Source organism: Eleutherodactylus coqui, chromosome 13, assembly GCF_035609145.1.
Source record: "Eleutherodactylus coqui strain aEleCoq1 chromosome 13, aEleCoq1.hap1, whole genome shotgun sequence".
Taxonomy (NCBI): Eukaryota; Metazoa; Chordata; class Amphibia; order Anura; family Eleutherodactylidae; genus Eleutherodactylus; species Eleutherodactylus coqui.
This window is the reverse complement of record NC_089849.1, coordinates 11,030,216-11,055,010: the sequence shown is the minus strand read 5'-3', so window position 1 is coordinate 11,055,010 and position 24,795 is coordinate 11,030,216. Positions and strand designations below refer to the sequence as shown.

The window sequence follows — 24,795 nt, the reverse complement described above, 5'->3', positions numbered from 1 at the left end:
GGGGCAGTATTATAGTAGTTATATTCTTGTACATAGGAGCAGTATTATAGTAGTTATATTCTTGTACATAGGAGGCACTATTATAATATTTATATATAGACATGATGAACAGCGTTTTAGGTCCAACCTAGACAGAAGAAAGCTGCAGTCGATGTAGTTGCAGTAAACATGCTTTTTAATGCTCGGATGAATACGTGATGTAACACAAGTAGGAGGATCAGCTAGCCATAACACATGTTGGGGGCTCTGGTGCAGCGGGTATGCAGGGTTGAGTGGTTATGTATTTACAGCTTCTGTGTTTCCTGCTGATATCTCATCTCTTGTTCCTCTTTCTCTGGTATAGTGTTGTGTTCGGCCAGTGATGTATTGCTGCCTCTAACTTTTAGGGTAAGTCTCCTTTAAACCTAGTTGCCAAGCAGTTAGTCTCATGACTGACCCGTCCTGTTCTGGTCATTGTGGATCTCTACTGGCGGACTGGTTATTTTCATAGTTTTCACTGTTTGTCCCATCCAACACTGCAGTTGCCTGTATACATGCGTGTTCTGGTTGTGCTGTTACAACACATGGGAATCTCCAGTATATGATCTGTAGACAGCAAATGTTACTCATTTTGATGTGTAATTAATCTTCATTTCCTTTTTTGGGGCAGTTTTCACTTAATTTTTAATAAAAACCATCAACAAGCAGGCTACTTTCTGTTATTAGGATGGCATTTTCTTTATTTTAAATACATTTTGTGTCCATATCTATGATTACCCAGTTGATTAACCCATTAGGACAGAACATGAGCAACAGGGGATTACCTGCTATGTGCATTAATGAAGACCCCTGCTGCTTGCTGATGGTCTCCACTGTTAAAACACATCAAAATTACAAACAAAATTATAGAACCAGGAGTTTCTGGTGCTTTTCAGGACTGCAGCTGAGGTAGGTAACACTCCTTTTTATGGCGGTAATCATCGCAATTAGGTCGGCTTCACAGAGGTGAATTCCAATTGAGAAAACCGTGATCAGTATCTGCCGCAAAATGCTGGCATTGTAAAGCATGTAAAATCGCTTTTTCACTCACACTTGTGGATTCTGCTTGGACGGTCTCCATTGAAGTTAATGGAGGTTGTCTGAGCCACAGCCCATACACAATTTACATTGCGTATGGGCTGCGGGTACCCTCGTCATTGTTTAGCGACAGCCTGGGAAATACAAACAGCCAAAAAAAACCTGTACTGTGCATGACCGAGAGTCAACCGCCGCAGTCATCCGCAATACAGAAAATTCAGGTACGTGGACTCACAGCCGGAATCTGCTGCGGGCCTCCCGCATACTGAATCCGGTCCGCCCATGTCAGCCTGTCCATACTCTGTGTTGGAGCTCTATCAGTAACGATTGGCGTTCAGGACTCTGGGTAAGCTGAGTGACACTCCCTTTAGTAGCAGTATTGGTAGCCATTGCTGTTAGTACCCCGAGTAACATGGGTAAAAGTCACCATGGTAGCCGTGCTGGCACCAATTTTTTCCCAGGATCAGATATATAAGTAATCAATGGCTAGCTAGGGGATAAAGTAATGATTTGTGATGCCTCTCTTTCTCTGGCGCTTTAAGTCGTGGTTCTCTTTGCCCCAGGCTCTCTGGGTTTCTCTTTGCCCCGGGCTCTCTGGTTTCTTTCTTTCCTTGTCCCGGGCTCTCTGGGTTTCTCTCTTTGTCTCGGGCTCTCTGGGTTTCTCTCTTTGTCCCGGGCTCTCTGGGTTTCTCTCTTTGCCCCAGGCTCTCTGGGTTTCTCTCTTTGCCCCAGGCTCTCTGGGTTTCTTTCTTTCTTTGTCCTGGGCTCTCTGAGTTTCTTTCTTTGCCCCGGGCTCTCTGGGTTTCTTTCTTTGCCCCAGGCTCTCTGAGTTTCTTTCTTTGCCCCGGGCTCTCTGAGTTTCTTTCTTTGCCCCGGGCTCTCTGGGTTTCTTTCTTTGCCCCAGGCTCTCTGGGTTTCTCTCTTTGTCCCGGGCTCTCTGGGTTTCTCTCTTTGTCCCGGGCTCTCTGGGTTTCTCTCTTTGTCCCGGGATCTATGGGTTTCTCTCTTTGTCCTGGGATCTTTGGGTTACTCTCTTTGCCACGGGCTCTCTGGGTTGCTCTCCTTGCTCCGGGCTGTCTTGGTTTTTCTTTTTGTCCCGGGATCTCTGGGTTTCTCACTTTATCCCGGGATCTCTGGGTTTCTCTCTTTGTCCCGGGATCTCTGTGTTACTCTCTTTGTCCCGGGATCTCTGGGTTTCTCACTTTATCCCGGGATCTCTGGGTTACTCTCTTTGTCCCGGGATCTCTGGGTTACTCTCTTTGTCCTGGGATCTCTGGGTTAATCTCTTTGTCCCGGGCTCTCTGGGTTACTCTCTTTGTCCCGGGATCTCTGGGTTACTTTCTTTGTCCTGGGATCTCTGGGTTTCTCTCTTTGTTCCGGGCTCTCTGGGTTACTCTCTTTGTCCTGGGATCTCTGGGCTACTCTCTTTGTCCTGGGATCTCTGGGCTACTCTCTTTGTCCTGGGATCTCTGGGTTACTATCTTTGTCCCGGGATCTCTGGGTTTCTCTCTTTGTTCCGGGCTCTCTGGGTTACTCTCTTTGTCCTGGGATCTCTGGGCTACTCTCTTTGTCCTGGGATCTCTGGGTTTCTCTCTTTGTCCCGGGCTCTTTGGGTTTCTCTCTTTGTCCCGGGCTCTTTGGGTTTCTCTCTTTGTCCTGGGTTCTCTGGGTTTCTCTCCCGCCCGCCAGTTCTGCATTTTTAGAAGGAAGCTCATTTCATGTAAATTCAGCTCTTGAAAAGAGAAGTTCCTTACAGCCGAGCGTTCAGCCCTTCTGACAAGGTGTCTCTTATGCCCTGCGCTGTCTACTAATATCACATCCTATTCATTGCTTCTAGGAAAACGCTGCATCCTGTGTGGGAAACGTGAAGATGAACTATTAGTGGAGAAATATCAGGAAGTCTCCGCCGCCGTCACCCATCACACCGCAGCCCGACAACTGTGCCATCAGCATGGGCTGCATCAAGTCCAGACCCGCTGCTAATGTGCCCAGCAAAATCTGGGAAGTTGTGCCCAAGACCGAGCCTGGACATTATGTGAAAGATCCCACATCCCCCATTGGAGCGGTGAGTACATAACATAGTATCTAATAGGATGTTGACCAGATATATAGTATAATATTATACTGTATGCATGATAACTACATATATATTATTTCACTATATACCCTACAGCTAGATAAATAGTATTATATTATATACTCTGAAACTACATATCTAGTGCTTACTGTAGTATACGCTATAACTAGATATATATTATTATACTGCGCTATAACTAAATATATAATATAATATTGTATACTCTGAAGCTACATATATAGGGCATACTGTAGTATATGCTATAACTAGATATATATTATTATACTGCGCTATAACTAAATATATAATATAATATTGTATACTCTGAAGCTACATATATAGGGCATACTGTAGTATACGCTATAACTAGATATATATTATTATAATGCATACACTGTAACTAGATACAGAATATTACACTGCGCTAAAACTAAATATATAGTATAATATTATATTGTATACTCTGAAGCCACATATATAGTGCATACTGTAGTATATTAATACAGCATATACGCTATAACTAGATATATGTTGTTACACTACATGCGCTATAAGGGGAAAGGGACTTGTTATTTGTATAGCGCCAACTTATTCCGCAGTGTTTTGAGGTACTTTATTTATTACCCCCCAGCAAGCTGGGTACTCATTTTACTGACCTTGGTAGAATGGAAGGCTGAGTCAACCTTGAGCCGGCTACCTGAACCAAGCGGGGATTGAGCTCGCAGCCTTCAGGTCGTGAGCGAGAGCTGAGGACTGCATACTGCTGCCTGAACACTCGTAACACTCTGAGGCCCCTATCTACAACTAGATATATAGTATAATATTATATACTTTAAAGCCACATATACAGTGCATACTGTAGTATATTAATACGGCATATACGCTATAACAAGGTATATATGCTACAAGTGCTATAATTAGATATATAGTATTTTATTACACTAAAACTAGACATATATAGTTTATTATTACAGTGTATACGCCATAACTAGATATATGTTATTATACTGTGTACGTTATAACTGGATATATAGTATAATATTGTACTGCATACATGATGACTAGATACATATTGTTACACCATATACTCTATAACTAGATATATATTACATTGTGTATACTTAAATAACAATTATGATATTACACTGTATACATTATAACTACATATATTATTACACTGCATGCGCTATAACAAAATATATAGTATTTAATTACACTATAACTATGCATATATATGTTTTTTTATTACACTGTATGTACCATAACTACATATAGATTATGTTATGATTCTACATACACTATAACAAAATATATACTGTATACACTATAATTATATATATAGTATATTATTACACCATATACACTATAACTAAATATATAGTGTTACTCTGTATACCCTATAGCTTGGTGTGTAATATATATATATATTTATTTATATATTACACTGTATACGGTATAACTAAATATATATTATTAAGCAATATAAATTATAACTAGCTATAATATATTATTATTCTGTACATACGGTACTATGAATATCTATATGCTTAAATTATTCAATTGTACATAATATAACTAAATATATAGTTATTACACTGTATACACCATAACTAGATATACAGTATGCGCTATAATTAGATATGCGATATATTATTGCACTATAGACATGACAACTAAATGTATATAGTCTTACACTGTATACACTATTACTCAGTATAGAGTTTATTATAACACTATATACACCATAACTAGATATATTATTACACTGTCTTCATGGCATACACTATAATAAGACATATAGTGTATTATAATATTGTATTCATGAGAAATAGATGTATAGAATTACCAGATACATACTATATCATTAGACTCCGCTTACTTGCCACTTCAGGGGGTCAGTCCAGGGTTTTAGTTATAAATGCCAAGAAATCTATTGCAGCGTGTTGCGCTACTTCTTTCCAATACGAGCGGCAGAAACCCGACGGGACTGATTATAGTGATGGCTTCCATCGGGGTCATTTGGCAATCCGTCATGCGTTATTTTAATTTTTTTCTTCCATGATGTAATAGAAAAACGTAAATGTTCAGAGGACGTCTGAGCAGAGCCTTATACTGTACGCAGTGCGAACGCTATGGGGCTACTTTCACACTACGATTTTCTCTTCGCCTCGCTCTCCAGCTCAGGTTTTCATCTTTTATTGCAAAACCAGCATTGGGATGGAAACCAGGAGCCATAGAGTTCCATCTGGGAATCAGAGACCCCTTTGGTCCGCGTTTCTCAAGTTCTCCCTCCTTGTCAGTCTCTTTGCTGGATACATAAGTCTTGTCCACCGGGGTTTCTGTCCATCTAAAAAGAAGGACAGGGAAGGAAACCTTGTGAAACGGAGACCAAAGGGGCCTCTGATACACAGTGAAACCCTGTAGTTCCGTCCTGGTTTCCGTCTTAATTCCGTGTTTTGGATGTTAGACCAAACTCTGTGATGAAGATCAAAATGAAGACTGCAGTGTCAAACGAACTTCCCTCAGCTTATTTCCCTGGTGGGGTGCACTATGTTACTTTTCTACTCACATAATGGTTATTACAGGACGACAATGCAAACACAAAATTAGCCGCTCACTGTCATCTGGCGCAATTTTCTTTTTCGTGATAATGTTTATAGAAGGTGTAAAGATCTTAGATCCTGGTGCAAAAGCTAAACCTGATGTCATCACCTGACCATGAATGATGTCATCATCCACCACCATGCTTGATGACATCACACCATATATATTTATATTGAGGATTGTGAGGGTCGTCCAATCCCTGTATGATTAGTTGATACATTATAGCTCCACTGGTTTTATAATGAGGCCGGGCTCCTCTGGGCACCTACTGGCAATGGCATGGGACGGAGCTGTTCATTTTCACACCACTGAAAGGGTATAACATTAGATACCTACAAATGTTTTGCATCCTGCCTCATTAGTTTTGCATGCGTTGAATGACAACCTTTGTGTGATGCGTTGCCCTCGCCCATCATTCAGTCAGTTTACTGCTTCCTAAAGCCAACATAACAGCTGCTTAATGTCTCAGCATTCAACAGAAGTTTCTCAGAAGAGGTGTGGGGCTGCAAAACCATGAGTGCAATTCTCCAACTTCCCCTTATGTAAAACTTGATATAATGGGCCTTCAACTCATATCTTCTATTTTTGACTGGCTTGCAAAAACCTCGATCTGCACACTGACTAGCATTTTGTATGCATTAAACAATATGTTCACGCACTGTCGTTGTATCTGGTTTTGCTGTGCTATAGTCCTCGGTATCCGGCAGACTAATGCCTTATTTACTGCTGACCAATAGTTTTCTGCCTCTCAGTCTGTATTCAGTAGTTAATCCGCACAGTTCCTAACCTGGGATTATTGAATGTTCTGGTGCCTAGTGGCATAGTTTCCAGACCAGGTATCCAATGGTGTAATGTTCCAATTCTGGTGTCCATTGTTGTAGTGTCTTAGTCCTGGTGTCCAGTGTCTTTTTTCCTGGTGTCCAGTGGTGTATTGTTCCAGTCCTGGTGTCTGGTGGTCTAATGTTGCAGTCCCTGGTTTTCAGAAGTGTAATGTTCCAGTCATGGTGTCTAGTGATGTAGGGGCTCAGTCCTGGTGTCCAGTGATGTAATGTTCCAGTCATGGTGTCTACTGATGTAGTGATCCATTCTTGGTGCCCAGTTGTTTTTGGTGTCTTTGTCTTCATCTTGATGTCCAGTGGTGTAGTGTTCCAGTCCTGGTGTATAATGGTATAGTATCCCAGTCCTGGTATCCCATGGTTTAGTGTCCACATCCTGATGTCTAGTGGTTTAGTGTCCCAGTCCTGGTGTCTAGTGGTTTAGTGTCCCAGTCCTGGTGTCTAGTGGTTTAGTATCCCAGTTCTGGTGTCTAGTGGTTTAGTGTCCCAGTCCTGGTGTCTAGTAGTTTATTGTCCCAGTCCTGGTTTTTCGTGGTGTATTGTCCCAGTCCTGCTGTCTCGAGGTTTAGTGTCCCAGTCCTGGTGTTTAGTGGTATATTGACCCAGTCTCTGTGCCAATTGGTTTGGTATCTTTGTCTTCATCTTGATGTACAATGGTTTAAAGTACCAGTCCTGGTGTCTAGTCGCATAGTATCCCAGTCCTAGTGTCCCGTGGTTTAGTGCTCCAGTCCTGACATTCCATGGTTTGGTGTCTCAGTCCTAATGTCTAGTGATATAATATTCCAGTCCTGGTGTCCCCTGGGTTACTGCCCCAGTTCCGACTTCTAGTTTTATAGTATCCCAGCCCTGGTGTCTAGTGGTTTATTGTTCCAGTCCTGGTGTCTAGTATTCTAGTCCTGGTGTCCTATGGTGTAGTGTCCCTATGTTTAAGGTTGACAGTCCTCTGTCCAATGGTTTAATGTCCCAGTCCTGGTGTCTACTGGTGTAGTAAGCCTGTCTAGGTATCTATTGTTTTGGTATGTCCAGTGGTTTGGTGTCCCTGTCCTGGTGTCTAGTGTTTTACTTCCCCACTCCTGGTATCTAGTGATGTAGTATCCCAGTCCTGGTGTCTATTTGTGTATTGTCTTAGTTCTAGTATCTAGTGGTTTAGTGCCCCTATCCAGGTATCTAGTGGTGTAGTATCTCTGTCCTGGTGTCTAGTAGTTTAGTGCCCCAGTGCTGGTGTCTAGTGGTTTAGTGCCCCAGTGCTGGTGTCTAGTGGTTTAGTGCCCCAGTGCTGGTGTCTGGTGGTTTAGTGCCCCAGTGCTGGTGTCTAGTGGTTTAGTGTCCCAGTCCCAGTGTCTAGTGGTTTAGTGTTCCAGTCCTGTTATCTAGTGGTTTAGTGTCCCAGTCCTGGTATCTAGTGGTTTAGTGCCCATATCCTGGTGTCTAGTTGAGTATTATCCCAGTCCTGATGTCTAGTGGTTTAGTGTCCCTGTCCTGGTGTCTAGTGTTTTACTTCCCCAGTCCTGGTATCTAGTGATGTAGTATCCCAGTCCTGGTGTCTAGTTGTCTATTGTCCCAGTCCTGGTATCTAGTGGTTTAGTGCCCCTATCCTAGTGTCTAGTTGTGTGTTGTCCTAGTCCTGGTGTCTAGTAGTTTAGTGTCCCAGTCCTGGTATCTAGTGGTGTACCATCTCAGTCCTGGTGTATTTTGGTTTAGTGCCCCAGTGCTGGTGTCTAGTGGTTTAGTGTCCAAGTCCCAATATTTAGTGGTTTAGTGCCCCAGTCCTGTTATCTAGGGGTTTATTGCCCCTGTCCTGGTGTCTAGTTGTGTATTGTCCCAGTACTGTTGTCAAGTGGTTTAGGGCCCCTGTCCTGGTGTCTAATTGTCTATTGTCCCAGTCCTGTTGTCCAGTGGTTTAGTGCCCCAGTGCTGGTGTCTAGTATGTTAGTCCTGGTGTCCTATGGTGTAGTGTCCCTATGTTTAAGGTTGACAGTCCTCTGTTCAATGGTTTAGTGTCCCAGTCCTGGTGTCTAGTGGTTTAGTGTCCCTGTCCTGGTATCTAGTGGTTTACTTCCCCAGTCCTGGTATCTAGTGATGTAGTATCCCAGTCCTGGTGTCTAGTTGTCTATTGTTCCAGTCCTGGTATCTAGTGGTTTAGTGCCCCAATCCTGGTGTCTAGTTGTGTGTTGTCCCAGTCCCGGTGTCTAGTAGCTTAGTGCCCCAATCCTGGTACCTAGTGGTGAAGTATCTCAGTCCTGGTGTCTAGTGTTTAGTGTCCCAGTCCTGACATCTAGTGGTTTAGTGCCCCTGTCCTGGTGTCTACTTTTGTATTGTACCAGTCCTGTTGTCCAGTGGTTTAGTGCCCCAGTGCTGGTGTCTAATCATTTAGTGTCCCAGTCCTGGTGTCCTATGGTGTAGTGTCCCTATGTTTGAGGTTGACAGTCCTCTGTCCAATGGATTAATGTCCCAGTTCTGGTGTCTAGTGGTGTAGTAAGCCTGTCTAGGTGTCTATTGTTCTGGTGTCACAGACTTCATCTTTATGTCCAGTTGTTTAGTGTCCCAGTCCTGGTGTCTAGTGTTGTACTTCCCCAGTCCTGGTATCTAGTGATGTAGTATCCCAGTCCTGGTGTCTAGTTGTGTATTGTCTCAGCTCTGGTATCTAGTGGTTTAGTGCCCCTATCCTGGTATGTAGGTGTGTAGTATCTCAGTCCTGGTGTCTAGTGGTTTAGTGCCCCAGTGCTGGTGTCTAGTGGTTTACTGTCCCAGTTCCAGTGTCTAGTGGTTTAGTGTCCCAGTCCTGGTATCTAGTGCTTTAGTTCCCCTATCCTGGTGTCTAGTTGTGTGTTGTCCCAGTCATGGTGCCTAGTGGTTTAGTGTCTCAGTCCTGTTATCTAGTGGTTTAGTGTCCCAGTCCTGGTATGTAGTGGTTTAGTGCCTCTAGCCTGTTGTCTAGTTATGTGTTGTCCCAGTCCTGGTGTCTAGTAGTTTAGTGTCCCAGTCCTGGAATCTAGTGGTGTAGTATCTCAGTCCTGGTGTCTAGTGTTTAGTGTCCCAGTCCTGATATCTTTATATGTATTTAGTGCCCCTGTCTTGGTAACTAGTTGTGTATTGTCCCAGTTCTGTTGTCCAGTAGTTTAGTGCCCCAGTGCTGGTGTCTAGTGATTTAGTGTCCCAGTCCTGGTGTATAGTGGTTTAGTGCCCCAGTCTTGGTATCTAGTGGTTTAGTGCCCCAGTCCTGGTGTCTAGTGGTTTAGTGTCCCAGTCGTGGAATCAAGTGGTTTAGTGCCCCGATCCTGGTGTCTAGTTGTTTATTGTCCCAGTGCTGGTGTCTAGTGGTTGAGTGCCCCAGTCCTGGTATCTAGTGGTTTAGTACCCCAGTCCTGTTATCTAGTGGTTTAGTGCCCCTATCCTGGTGTCTAGTTGTGTATTGTCGCAGTCCTATTATCTAGTGGTTTAGTGTCCCAGTCCTGGCATCTAGTGGTTTAGTGCCCATATCCTGGTGTCTAGTTGAGTATTGTCCCAGTCCTGATGTCTAGTAGTTTAGTGTCACTGTCCTGGTGTCTAGTGGTTTACTTCCCCAGTCCTGGTATCTAGTGATGTAGTATCCCAGTCCTGGTGTCTAGTTGTGTGTTGTCCCAGTCCTGGTGTCTAGTGGTTTAGTGCCCCAGTGCTAGTGTCTAGTGGTTTAGTGTCTCAGTCCTTTTATCTAGTGGTTTAGTGTCCCAGTCCTTGTATCTAGTCGTTTAGTGCCCCTATCCTGGTGTCTAGTTGTGTGTTGTTTCAGTCCTGGTGTCTAGTAGTTTAGTGTCCCAGTCCTGGAATCTAGTGGTGTAGTATCTCAGTCCTGGTGTCTAGTGTTTAGTGTCCCAGTCCTGATATCTTTATATGTATTTAGTGCCCCTGTCTTGGTATCTAGTTGTGTATTGTCCCAGTCCTGTTGTCCAGTGGTTTAGTGCCCCAGTGCTGGTGTCTAGTGATTTAGTGTCGCAGTCCTGATGTATAGTGGTTTAGTGCCCTCAGTCTTGGTATCTAGTGGTTTAGTGCCCCAGTCCTGGTGTCTAGTGGTTTAGTGTCCCAGTCCTGGAATCTAGTGGTTTAGTGCCCCTATCCTGGTGTCTAGTTGTTTAAACTCCCAGTGCTGGTGTCTAGTGGTTAGTGCCCCAGTCCTGGTGTCTGGTGGTTTAGTACCCCAGTCCTGTTATCTAGTGGTTTAGTGCCCCTATCCTGGTGTCTAGTTGTGTATTGTCGCAGTCCTGTTTTCTAGTGGTTTAGTGTCCTAGTCCTGGTATCTAGTGGTGTAGTATCTCAGTCCTGTTGTCCAGTGGTTTAGTGCCCCAGTGCTGGTGTCTAGTGGTTTAGTGCCCCAGTGCTGGTATTTAGTGGTTTAGTGCCCTAGTCCTGGTATCTAGTAGTTTAGTGTCCCAGTCCTGGTATCTTGTGGTTAAGTGCCCCTATCCTGCTGTCTAGTTGTGTATTGTCCCAGTCCTGGTGTTTAGTGGTTTAGTGAGCCAGTCCTGGTATCTAGTGGTGTAGTATCTCAGTCCTGGTGTCTAGTGGTTTAGTGCCCCATTCCTGGTATCTAGTGGTTTTGTGTCCTCATCCTGCTGTCTAGTGGTTTAGTCCCCTAATCCTGGGATCTAGTGGTTTAGTGTCCTAGTCCTGGTATTTAGTGGTTGGTATTATTGTATCTTGATGCCACCAGGAAGTCCTGGTTGAGCCAAGATTGACAGGGGGTGATGCCCCATGTAGCTGATTGGCTGCACAGCAGGCTGCCAAATGGGTCCTGGAAGGCCAGTAAAGGTTGGGGGAAAATACGCCCAGCCACAGCTGCAACGGGCTACCTCGCAAACGAGGCACAAGGCGAACCCCGGCTCAGTGTTGTAGCACTGGATAAGCATATTAGCCTTTTACTCCCCACTTCTACACAAGGCAACCTAAACAACCAATCACCGTGAACCAGCCAAACCAAAGAACCAATCACCGGGAATGAGTAAATCCAAACAGCCAATCAGGTTGCAAATAGTGCGGATTTGGGGAGTAATATAGATATATGCTGAGTGTAAAGCGTCCTGAAGCGGCTTTTCTTGCGCCGCACAAGAGGCACCCCGACCCCCGCCGGATGTAAGTTTGGGATCCCGGCTGCTGCAGGGAGGTGAGCGCCGGCACGGATATGACAGTCCTGTGGCCGGAGCAGAAGGCGTGAGGGCAGCATCTGTCAGTAGGGAAGTGGTGTGCACGGACCAGACAGTTCGAGCAACGAAGTACAACCACTGATGGTGGCAGCTGTGAGTGGGGAAGCGGGCGACACGGAGCTGACTGTCCAACCGGCGGACCACAAGCGGTGAGGGCGGCAGCTGTGAGCGGGGGGCCTTATGGTGAGGGTAACATTTATTCTTAGGCTTCCATTATTAGATGTTAATGCTGCCATGTTACAGCAGTAACATGCCAGCATTTACAACTACTAATGTACACGTACTAGGACCTTGCAGCCTTGGCCCAATCGGGAGCTAGGGGTGTGAGAGGGGCGTTCCTCCTGTTACACCCTTAGCTTCCGGTGGCATCAAGATACAATAATACCCTACTGGTTTAGTGTCCCAGTCCTGGTATCTAGTGGTTTAGTGTCCCAGTCCTGGTGTTTAGTGGTGTACTGTTCCAGTCCTGGTGTTTAGTGGTTTAGTGTCCCAGTCTGGTATCTAGTCGTGTAGTATCTCAGTCCTGGTATCTAGTGGTTTAGTATCTCAGTCCTGGTATATAGTGGTGTAGTATCTCAGTCCTGGTATATAGGGGTGTAGTATCTCAGTCCTGGTGTATAGTGGTTTAGTGTCCCAGTCCTGGTGTCTAGTGATTTAGTGTCCCAGTCCTGGTATCTAGTGGTTTAGTGCCCCTATCCTATCCTGGTATCTAGTTGTGTATTGTCCCAGTCCTGGTGTCTAGTGGTGTAGTATCTCAATCCTGGTGTCTAGTGGTGTAGTATCTCAGTCCTGGTGTCTAATGGTGTAGTATCTTAGTACTGGTGTCTAGTGCTGTAGTATCTCAGTACTGGTGTCTAGTGGTGTAGTATCTCAGTCCTGGTATATAGTGGTGTAGTATCTCAGTCCTGGTGTCTAGTGGTGTAGTATTTCAGTCCTGGTGTCTAGTGGTGTAGTATCTCAGTCCTGGTGTCTAGTGGTGTAGTATCTCAGTCCTGGTGTCTAGTGGTGTAGTATCTCAGTCCTGGTGTCTAGTGGTGTAGTATCTCAGTCCTGGTGTCTAGTGGTGTAGTATCTCAGTCCTGGTGTCTAGTGGTGTAGTATCTCAGTCCTGGTGTCTAGTGGTGTAGTATCTCAGTCCTGGTGTCTAGTGGTGTAGTATCTCAGTCCTGGTGTCTAGTGGTGTAGTATCTCAGTCCTGGTGTCTAGTGGTGTAGTATCTCAGTCCTGGTGTCTAATGGTGTAGTATCTCAGTCCTGGTGTCTAGTGGTGTAGTATCTCAGTCCTGGTGTCTAATGGTGTAGTATCTTAGTACTGGTGTCTAGTGCTGTAGTATCTCAGTCCTGGTGTCTAGTGGTGTAGTATCTCAGTCCTGGTATATAGTGGTGTAGTATCTCAGTCCTGGTGTCTAGTGGTGTAGTATTTCAGTCCTGGTGTCTAGTGGTGTAGTATCTCAGTCCTGGTATATAGTGGTGTAGTATCTCAGTCCTGGTGTCTAGTGGTGTAGTATTTCAGTCCTGGTGTCTAGTGGTGTAGTATCTCAGTCCTGGTGTCTAATGGTGTAGTATCTCAGTCCTGGTGTCTAGTGGTGTAGTATCTCAGTCCTGGTGTCTAGTGGTGTAGTATCTCAGTCCTGGTGTCTAGTGGTGTAGTATCTCAGTCCTGGTGTCTTGTGGTGTAGTATCTCAGTCCTGGTGTCTAGTGGTGTAGTATCTCAGTCCTGGTGTCTAGTGGTGTAGTATCTCAGTCCTGGTATATAGTGGTGTAGTATCTCAGTCCTGGTGTCTAGTGGTGTAGTATTTCAGTCCTGGTGTCTAGTGGTGTAGTATCTCAGTCCTGGTGTCTAGTGGTGTAGTATCTCAGTCCTGGTGTCTAGTGGTGTAGTATTTCAGTCCTGGTGTATAGTGGTTTAGTGCCCCAGTGCTGGTGTCTAGTGATTTAGTGTCCCAGTCCTGGTGTATAGTGGTTTAGTGCCCCAGTCTTGGTATCTAGTGGTTTAGTGCCCCAGTCCTGGAATCAAGTGGTTCCTAGCTGGAATAAATCTACTTACAAAGTGCGTCCTGTATGGCAGGAGTTCTGTGTAGGGGCCCCTACTGATTTCATCGTGGGGGGCTGGACGTGACAGCTATCCCATCCCTAACAGCAGCAGGAGCGCCCGTCATCTGCTTCACGGATTGCCTACCTGGAGTGTATTCATCAATGGTCATTAAGAGGTTAAAGTCACAACCGCACTTTCACATAGCAGAGCCTGATGCAAAGCAGGAACTAAAAGCGGGCACAATTCCGGGTACAATTCCTCAAAGCCCTTCCTGGCAGGGGCGTAACTATAGAGGATGCAGGGGATGCGGTTGCACCCGGGCCCAGTAGCCATAGGGGCCCATAAGGCCTCTCTTCTCCATATAGGTAACCCAGTACTATGAGTAAAGCATTATAGTTGGGGGCCCCGTTACAGGTTTTGCATCGGGGCCCGGGAGCTTCAAGTTTCACCTCTGCTTCCTGGCACTGATGGGTAACGCTCCAGTAGATATTCATTTTCATACTTAATGACCCCCAATTCCTCTTTCTCACTGAAAGCTCTCCTTGTGCAATAAGTGAAAGTTTTATCGAATGGTCTGCAGGGAAATCACCCCAAATGTTCCCAGCTACAAAGAAGCGTCAGCTCACGGGGTTGCATCAGAGAAGTATGCAGCTATCGCAACAAACCTCCATTGCTTCATCTCATCCAGGAACGGAACTGCGAATACTTCCCCAAACTTTTATGTAAATGTCTCTGCGCAGTCACGAAAATATCGCCAACTCCACAGAAGAGTAATGTCATGGGCAGGAAGGCTCCCCGGTGGGGGGAGGGGAAGGGACAAATGCTCTGGGGCCACAAAGTAACAGAAGTCAAAGCTTATCCCCCTCCACTATTATTGGGGGGGGGGGGCACTTATTTTTTTGTTGTTTTGTTCTTATACGTTATTTGTACCTCATCGCCTCGTTAGATAACGGTTTATATGCGCTGATTGTTTTACAGAATAAACACAAGGAGAACGCCGGCGGGGGAGGTAAGTGACCGCACTGCCGCTTTAAGAGGTTTCATAGACGAAGTATCAAAGAAATACAATGTAGCAGAAGCCATCACAGCCAATCAGATTCCTCAAGTATCACAGAGCCTTAGATACATAGGATCAGTATATACTATCACATGTGATGAGCTTAGATACACTGGATCTGGAAGATAGTATTGTAGATCGTAGAATTAGATACACAGCTCAGCAGATAGTATCACACATAATAAGCTTAGATATATAGTTCAGCAGACAGTATCACACATGATAAGATACAAGGACTCAGTAAAAGGTAGCACACACAATAAGATTAGATACAGCAGTTCAGCGATAGTATCACAGATCATAGGATTAGATACAGAGACTCAGCAGACAGTATCACACTTGATAGATTTAGATACAGCAGTTCCACAAATGATTAGATACACAACTCAGCACAGTATCAAATAATAGGATTAGATACAGAAGCTCAGCAGACAGTATCACACATGATAGGATTAGATACAGGAGCTCAGTAAATGGTATCACACATGATCGGCTTAGATACACAGCTCAGCAGCACATGCTGGGGATTGTAGTGCTGGATGCTATAGGGAATACTCTGGTTTGTTTGCTCGCAGGTGATGATCCCATCATCCTCGTGGCTTTGTACGATTATGACGCCGTGCACCCGGATGATGTGACGTTTCAGAAAGGAGATAATTTGCAGCTCCTTGAGGAGTAAGTATCAGAGGACCAATCAGAGCGCAGCGCAGACGTTACTGTACAGGCTAAGAAGACGGAGGATGTCACCCCTGGACAGGTGTACATCCCTGGTCACATCACAGGTCTTATGATGACATGCCTGGTTCACACCTTACAGCCTCACACCTAATACAGGTGTGAAATAGTCTTTCTCACCTTCCTAAGTGTGAACCTGACCCTGATGTGAAGCTGAGCAGCGCCCCCTGGTGGTCACAGTGTAGTAAACCCCTAGACTGGAGAACAAGGGTTGTCACCAGTTGTATGTGGAGCCTGTTGAGTTAGATATTGGCTCATAGAGTAGCTGCCTTCAGGATTGTGGAGGGTTATTACTTATTCATTTATTTGCATAGCTTTTTCCCAGGGAGCATTGCATGGCTTATAAGACTCTACACCATTGTGCAGCTCTCCACAAGGAGAAACATTACCCCTTTCTAAACGCACGTGCCCTTCTGAAACACATAGGCAATGTAATACAAGCTAGAGGCGGTACAACAGGGTACTAGAGCTTCCATGCCACTTGTATCACATCTTGTATCCAAGCTAGAGGCAGTACAGCAGGGTACTAGAGCCTCCATGCCCATCTGTATCACATCTTGTATCCAAGCTAGAGGTGGTACAACAGGGTACAAGAGCCCTGAGACTCACTCGTATCACATCTTGTATCCAAGCTAGAGGCGTTACAACAGGGTACTAGAGCCTCAATGGCCGTCTGTATCACATCTTGTATCCAAGCTGGAGTCGATACAATAGGGTACTAGAGCCTCCATGCTCCCCCGTATCACTTCTTGTATCCAAGCTAGAGGTGGTACAACAGGGTACTAGAGCCTCCATGCCCTCCCGTATCACATCTTGTATCCAAGCTAGAGGCGGTACAACAGGGTACTAGAGCCTCCATGCCTGCCTGTATCACATCTTGTATCCAAGCTAGAGGCAGTACAACAGGGTACTAGAGCCTCCATGCCCCCGTATCACATCTTGTATCCAAGCTAGAGGTGGTACAACAAGGTACTAGAGCCTCCATGCCCCCCGTATTACATCTTGTATCCAAGCTAGAGGTGGCACAACAGGGTACTAGAGCCTCCCTACAAGGGGTCGGTTCTCCATAATAAATGCTCCTTTTGCCCTGATATGTAATCACTTCTAACAACATTACAATCACAGAGAAAGTTTTATCCAAGAACCTCTAGGGGGGAGGGGGGGGGGGGCATTGGTTTGTACAATGACTGTATGTATATACAATGCGTGTATATATAGACATATACTGCTGGTAGGGGAGGGATGGGTTTGGACAATGAGTGTATTACAGCTCAGTCATGACTACTTCTTGCTACAGGTCCGGGGAGTGGTGGAGAGCCCGCTTGATTCGTACAGGCAAAGAAGGCTTTATCCCCAGCAATTATGTGGGACGGGTCAACTCCTTGGAGTCTGAAGAGTGAGTATCCGGACCTATAACACCGCTGTCTTCACCCTTCCCTGCTGTAGTCCTCTTTATAAAAGGTTGAATGGAATTAGGAAAATTGGACTAATTTTTTGTCACAAACAGCGCCACTCTTATCCACAGACTGTGACTGGTATTGCAGCTCAGCCTCATTTACTTGAGTGAGATAACAATTACAGATCCATTGTATATATAAACAGGAACCATGTGGTGAAGCATCGTGTTCCTTGTTTTACTGATCTAATGAGGTGAAATTCTGTGTAGATTAATTTCATACATATCATCATGGCGGCCGCAGCTTCGTTTTTTTCTGATACAGAGTTCCAAATCCTCTGCATAACCATACGCTGAATGGCCCTCTTATTAGACCCCCAGCTTCCCTGTATGGTAATTCTCCCCATGACCCGGGAGCATAAAATCACGTGACAAGTTTTCTGTGGATCAGTTTCAGTGTGAATCCACATTATATGGGAAAATCCAGCGATCGGAGCGACTTCCAACGAGGCCGGTCATCAGTGCTAGACTAGCCGGGGTCTCACTGCTGACCATGGGGGGGGGTTATTGTGTAACGGTGTGGAGAGTATACCAAGAATGGCGCGATCGAGGAAAACATCCGGCGAAAGGGGATCCTGTGGATAGAAACAACTCATCACTGAAAGGGGTCGGAGGAGGATGTCAGGAATCGTTCTGACCAACAGGCTGCACAGTCAGCTGAATACAACGCTGGAGCTCCAACTAACGTGTCCGAACGCACAACTCACCGTTCCTTCGCACGGATGGTATAACAGCAGGCGACCAGTTCCAGCGCCATTGTGTCTAAGAGAAACAGAAAGACTCCAGCGGGCAAAAGAGCGCAAAGCTTGTATCACTGAGCAGCAAAAAATGTCAAATGAACAGACTGATCCAGATTTCTGTTGCTGATGGGAGGGCAGAGTTTGAGGCAAGCAGCATGAATCGATGACCCCTTCCTGTCAGCCGGTCAGAACATGTCAGCACCGCCATCTAACCTACAGCAACTACAAGAAGCTTCCTGTCCGCAGGGGCCGGTATTCCTGCAGAACGATTTTATCACCCAGTGGAATCTACACCACGACATACTGCTGCGGTTCTGAAGGCCAAAGGAGTCCAACACTACTAGATGGGGTCTACAATAAAGGGGCTGCTCAGTGTAGAGTTCCATTTTAAAATTCTTTCTCCCTGCAGCCACCACTAGGGGGAGCTCACTGCATACAGATTTTTCGTTGTACAGATAAGTATACAGTGAGCTCCCCTTAGTGGTGGCTGCCGGCAGTGAGAATGTTATCATGTACTGTAACTCCGTGTCTATGCAGGGGATTTGGAGCTCTGTATCAGAGAATCTGAACTGTGACCCCTATGAAACTATACTATGAAATTAATCAACTACAAGTTTTTATCGGCGGCCCTGGAATACAAATTACTTTTATATTGGAGATATATAAAACGATCAGTAATATCTTCGCAGCCGTTGGAATGGCGGATTACTGGAATATTACGATCATAAAAAATAAAGTTTCTGTTGCTACGACAACACAGAACTCCATCAAACTGCCCGAAGTCTTCAAGCTTACATTTCGAAAATGGAGAATTCCTGTAAATCTTTCATTTCTGCAGATGGTATTTCAAAGGTGTCGGCAGGAAAGAAGCCGAGCGGCAGCTCCTGTCCCCCGAGAACCAGGCCGGCGCGTTCATGATACGAGACAGTGAGACCATGAAGGGTGAGTGTGTGCCTTCAATATGACATGTAGGATGATCCCACAAAACTAGCCACCTATTGTTAGGAGGGAGGGGTGTAACATTGTGGGACCAATCATTTAACCGACCTCTCTAATACTCCAGTCACATCCAAAGCAGCAGTTACCGTTCTATCAGCTCTCAGGCTGCAGGCCTCAATATCGTATTGCTGCCACCTGCTGGTTAAAGGGCTGTACTACAGTTTCAAGTTATCTTCTACCCACAGGACAACCACAGAGTAGGGAATAGCTTGCGGATTGGTGGGGACTCCTTGGTGGGACCCTTGCCAATCTTGAGAACGGGACTCCTGTGTCTCACTCGTCTGTCACTGCGGCCCTTTGCTTCTCCCCCCATGAAGGGAGCGCTGGCCGAGTGTTCGTAGTCAGCACTCCACTCATTTCAATGGGGTGACGGAAATACCTGAGTGTGTCCTGCAGGTAATCTGCAGTCCCATTGACAGTGACTGGAGCGCTAGTGGGTGCAGTAACCCTGCAGTGAGGACTAGGAACACGGGAACCCCATTCTCCAGATCGTTGGGGTCTCAGCGATGAAACCCCCACCAATCAGTACTTATCCCCTATCTTGTGGACATCCTGTGGATGGGGGCTAACTTATAATTGTGGTACAATCCTCTTTAAGTGTCTCTACACTATATTGTGCTGCATTGTCGGAGATGTAGTGCCGATACCCAAAACCACCTACCCCACCACTAGGGGGCAGTGCAGACTTGCCCCAGCGTCCCTGGGAGTTCTCCTCCAGCTGTCTGACCTCCTCTGCTGGTATTTTTCAGGCTGTTACTCCCTATCGGTTAGCGACTACAACGCTCAGTCGGGGAACATGGTGAAGCATTACAAGATCCGCACTCTGGACAACGGCGGATTCTACGTCTCCCCGCGGAAAACCTTCAGCTCTCTCCATGAACTGGTCGCCTACTACAAAGGTGAGCCGAGCAAAGAAGGAAAGGGCATCATTTAAGGGGAACATGCACCTATAGCCAGCTGCAGGGGAGGAGGTGATGGAACATTCAGTCCCGTTGCTGCAATGGAAATGCCTTAGTCACTGCTTGCTGTCATTGAATGGAAATGATCTGTCCCAGTCATCTGCCTGCTCACCGAGACGCAGGACTGGTTACACTAAAAAGCTCTGGCACACTGTAACAAGCACCGCACCTCTGTCAGCAGCACATGATCAGCCTCTAGATGTAAGGAAGAGTGTTTCAGTTCACTGACAGCAAGCAGAGGTCTTACAAAGTATAAGAAAGTAACAATGAATTCCAGGAGTTGGACTTATCAGGCCTTGTGCCCACAGGTAATATGGACGGATTGTGCCAGTATCTCAAGGAACCTTGTAAGACGGCTCGCCCACAGAAGCCCTGGGAGAAGGACGCCTGGGAGGTGCCGAGGGAGTCGCTGAAACTGGAGAAGAAGCTCGGAGCCGGACAGTTTGGAGATGTCTGGTTGGGTAGGTGCTCCGCAGACTAATAGGCTTAGATACATAATTCATCAGATGGTATCACACATAATGGGGTTAGATACACGGCTCAGCAGACTGTATCACACATGGTAGGATTAGATACACGGCTCAGCAGACAGTATCACACATGATAGGATTAGATACACGGCTCAGCAGACAGTATCACACATGATAGGATTAGATACACAGCTCAGCAGACTGTATCACACATGGTAGGATTAGATACACAGTTCAGCCAAGAGTATCACACATGATGGGATTAGATACACTGCTCAGCAGACAGTATCACACAGGATAGGATTAGATACACAGCTCAGCAGACAGTATCACACAGGATAGGATTGGATACACAGCTCAGCAGACAGTATCACACAGGGTAGGATTAGATACACGGCTCAGCAGACAGTATCACACAGGATAGGATTAGATACACGGCTCAGCAGACAGTATCACACAGGATAGGATTGGATACACAGCTCAGCAGACAGTATCACACATGATAGGATTAGATACACGGCTCAGCAGGCTGTATCACACATGGTAGGATTAGATACACAGCTCAGCAGACAGTATCACACATGGTAGGATTAGATACACAGCTCAGCAGACTGTATCACACATGGTAGGATTAGATACACAGCTCAGCAGACTGTATCACACATGGTAGGATTAGATACACAGCTCAGCAGACTGTATCACACATGGTAGGATTAGATACACAGTTCAGCCAAGAGTATCACACATGATGGGATTAGATACACCGCTCAGCAGACAGTATCACAAAGGACAGGATTAGATACACCGCTCAGCAGACAGTATCACAAAGGACAGGATTAGATACACCGCTCAGCAGACAGTATCACAAAGGACAGGATTAGATACACAGCTCAGCAGACAGTATCACACAGGATAGGATTAGATACACAGCTCAGCAGACAGTATCACACAGCACTGCTGATTAATTTCAGCCCCCCAGTTGGGCGCTATCTCTGTACGGGATGATGTGATACGTGTGTTTCTCCCACTTGCTGTTATAAACACTCGTTTACACTGTAATTATAGAAACAGCCTTGAAAAAGGCAGTTTTTGAAGAAACGGGGTGATGGAACCCGTGTACCTCGTAGCAGCCAATTACAGCACAGCCTGTATCAGCCAATCATAGCACAGCCCATAGCAGCCAATCACAGTGCAACTTACACTTTACCACAGCAGAATATAAAGTGCAAGCTGCGCTGTGATTGGTTGCTATGGGCAACAGAGTTTCTCGCACGGCTGTTTACAGTTAGAGATCCCCGGTCTTCACCGCGTATCGTGACATCGTGTAAACTTATGAAAACGTGAAAACCGATCGCCTCGCGCCCCATTTTTGGGTGATTCAGTTTCAGAATCACGTCGCAGTCACGTGTAGATCCAACTCTCTTATATTTCTAGTTTTCCTATTGAGATGTGTGATTTTGGCGCACATGAAAATCACGTTGCGGCGATGCGGTTTTCTCACAAATCACGTTTGCAAATGCCATATCAGCCCGCGTTCCTCAGACCGCCCTCGTCCTCGACCGTGTGAATGCACCCTTACTTTAACCCAGTTGGAGCTGGGTAGCGGCATTGTTGCCCCATTAACGAGCAGTGATGTATCCAAAGGCTTAGATACACCCCACAGAAGTAGTCCCTGGGGATCATTCTATAGTGCTCACCTTTGCGCCATTTCTCACCCACAGCCACGTACAGCGGGCACACACAGGTCGCTGTGAAGACCATGAAGCCGGGCACTATGTCTCCTGAGGCCTTCCTGGAAGAAGCCAACCTGATGAAGACCCTCCAGCACGACCGCCTCGTCCGCCTCCACGCGGTCGTCACCCAGGAGGAGCCCATATACATCATCACCGAGTACATGGAGAAGGGCAGCCTGCTAGACTTCCTCAAGAGCCAGGAGGGGAATTACCTGACGCTGCCGCAGCTCATCGACTTCTCCGCCCAGGTGAGGACCGCGGCGAGCGCAGTCGCCTCCCAGACCGCGTCTCCTTGCGTCTTACATTCCTGACCTTTCCCTGCAGATCGCGGAGGGAATGTGGTTCATCGAACAGAAGAATTACATCCACCGGGATCTGAGAGCCGCGAACTGCTTGGTGTCCGCAGCGATGGCGTGTAAAATCGCAGACTTCGGGTTGGCTCGTGTGATTGAGGACTGCGAGTATACAGCACGAGAAGGTAAATATGGGCACGGGCAGAGATCTCATCAGTGGCATACAGTATGCCCCCTGGGGGAAGAAGTACATCACCCGCCTTGGCATTCAGTGCCTAAAAATGTACCGCAGTTTAAAAGAGGGCACGATTATGGCTGACAGCGGAGCAGATCGCCCTCCGCACTACGAAGAGGGGACAGGTTTACTTTGTGTCCTGTTACTTGTGGCACCATGTGGTCCTAGTAGCAGTGCCCAGCCCGTGTGCCTGGCAGAGCAATGGCATGACACCACTGTTTGAGTGGACAGTGGTTGGCAAAGTATGATGGGCATTGTGGCTGGTATTGCAAGGGGGATAAGGGTTTTGGGTGCAGTGTAAGAGGGGTACTGTTTAAGGGTACAGTGGCTGTCAGGGTCATGCTAGCACAGTGGTACTGTTTGAGGGTACACCTGCTGGTAATGTAAGAAGGGCACAGTTTGAGGGTACAGTGGCTGGTATTGTAAGAGGGCAATGTGACTGGCAGATGGGGATGATGTTTTGGATATAGCTACTAGCATTGTAAGAAGGGTACTGGTTAGGTGCACAGTGGTTGGCAATGTATGGTGGGCACTGTGGCTGGCACTGTAATGACAGCACACTGGTATTGTTTGAGGGTACAGTGGCTGGTATTGTAATAGGGACACTTCAATGGTACATGCCAGCTTAAACTAAGGGGGCACGGTATAGGGTCACTGAGGCTGGCGCCTGTGCAGATAAATTATTGTTCTTAACAATCTTTCTGCCAACCAGGTGCCAAGTTTCCCATTAAATGGACGGCGCCCGAGGCAGCAAATTACGGCTCCTTCACCATCAAATCCGACGTCTGGTCATTTGGCATTTTAATGACTGAAATTATCACCTATGGGAGGACCCCGTATCCAGGTGAGAGCATCGTGCTTGGCAGGGACTTTTCACAGAAGTGGGCATACTGTGGGCTGAACCACGTGTAAACAAGTATGTGCCACGGCTCTTAGCACTGACAGGAAGGGTGCCAATGGCTAAAGATGTTTTGCTTCTCTTCCAGGAATGTCCAATCTGGAAGTGATCACCGCTCTGGAGCGCGGGTATCGCATGCCGTGCCCAGCCAGCTGCCCTCAGGAGTTTTATGGCATCATGCTGCAGTGCTGGCAGCAAAACCCAGAGCAGCGACCAACCTTTGAATATCTGCAGGGCATCCTGGAGGATTTCTTCACTGCCACGGAAAGCCAATACCAGCAGCAGCCATGAGGAGGCATGAGGAGTGCCCGGGCGTTCCAAAATGCCACTGACTATCCAGACTCCCGCATCATTGCAAGTCACCGGTAGTGCAGTATACTGTTACGGATGCTAATAACTTGGTTCAGACTTGCCACCTAATTACACCCCCGCATTGCCTTATGTAGTTCACAGCCAATCAGATGGCACATCAGTTATTGATACAATTAACAGAGAAGATTAATAGTTATAACAAGCTCAGAATGTGCTGCTTTCAGAACTATGTAAATGTTATAGCAGAAACTGTATTGTTTTAATTGTGCTCATGCAGTACCCAACTCTGCCTGTAGGTGGGGCCTCTAAAATCCTGCAGAGACTGAACTAACCAGCACTGTCCCTACTGATCTAACTGGGTGGTGATTATAGACACTGAACCATTTTAGCTTCATTGTGTATACCGCAGACTGCGCTAGCACTGTGTATATACTGCAGACTCTGAACCAGCGCATTATACTCAAAGGACTCTGAGCCAACCCTGTACACAATGGAGACTGTATGGAGTACACCAAAGACCCTGAACCAGCAGGGTGTAAACTAGAGACTCCAAGCCAACACTGCAGACTCTGAACCAGCAGGGTGTAAACTAGAGACTCCAAGCCAACACTGCAGACTCTGAACCAGCAGGGTGTAAACTAGAGACTCCAAGCCAACACTGCAGACTCTGAACCAGCAGGGTGTAAACTAGAGACTCCAAGCCAACACTGCAGACTCTGAACAGACTCTGACTCTCAGCCAGCATTGTGTGCAATGCAGACTGAAGCAGCACTGACCACACTGAAGACCCTGAACCAGCAGGGTGTACAGAGTTTATAAGTGAGCACTGGAGACTCTATGCCTGCATTCTGTACCCAAGAGACTTTGATATTCACCAGTACCGAGTACACTGGAGACCTGCACAGTGTACACTGGAGGCAGCACTGAGTATACTGTGATATTGATGGAGCCCCACCGCTTTCTATACAAGCACTGCGTACATGGAGACTTGCAGCAGCTCTGTGCTCACTGTTCTCGCCTGCAGCACTTCATCACTTTCAGCTTTTTTCACTTAATTGAGATTTTTTATAATGTTACTAAATCTTTCCTGCTGTATATAATGCATAAATGCGTCACGGTATAA

The 24,795-nt window shown here is 46.2% G+C and overlaps 1 protein-coding gene across 2 annotated transcripts; it reads left to right on the top strand.

Annotated features, from left to right (window-relative positions):
* The first annotated feature begins 279 nt into the window (after positions 1-279).
* On the top strand, positions 280-24,795 carry HCK (HCK proto-oncogene, Src family tyrosine kinase). 2 transcript variants are annotated; one of them, XM_066588246.1, is made up of 12 exons: positions 280-387; positions 2,894-3,121; positions 14,764-14,794; positions 15,418-15,517; positions 16,875-16,973; positions 18,612-18,715; positions 19,522-19,671; positions 20,040-20,192; positions 21,923-22,182; positions 22,259-22,412; positions 23,175-23,306; positions 23,449-24,795. In XM_066588246.1, the coding sequence occupies exons 2-12, from the start codon at positions 3,008-3,010 to the stop codon at positions 23,649-23,651; spliced, it is 1,500 nt and encodes a 499-aa protein (XP_066444343.1). In that variant the 5' UTR covers positions 280-387; positions 2,894-3,007; the 3' UTR covers positions 23,652-24,795. The 2 variants fall into 2 exon arrangements, with proteins under 2 accessions (XP_066444343.1, XP_066444344.1); XM_066588247.1 differs by lacking the exon at positions 280-387 and having other exon boundaries at positions 2,700-3,121.

What these genes read in the sequence shown, in the direction of transcription:
- HCK (XM_066588246.1), top strand. Translation starts at nt 3,008, where the DNA reads ATGGGCTGCATCAAGTCCAGACCCGCTGCTAATGTGCCCAGCAAAATC. An exon ending in CCACATCCCCCATTGGAGCG is followed by an intron (nt 3,122 to 14,763) that starts GTGAGTACATAA and finishes ATTGTTTTACAG; the next exon opens with AATAAACACAAGGAGAACGC. An exon ending in TCATCGACTTCTCCGCCCAG is followed by an intron (nt 22,183 to 22,258) that starts GTGAGGACCGCG and finishes CTTTCCCTGCAG; the next exon opens with ATCGCGGAGGGAATGTGGTT.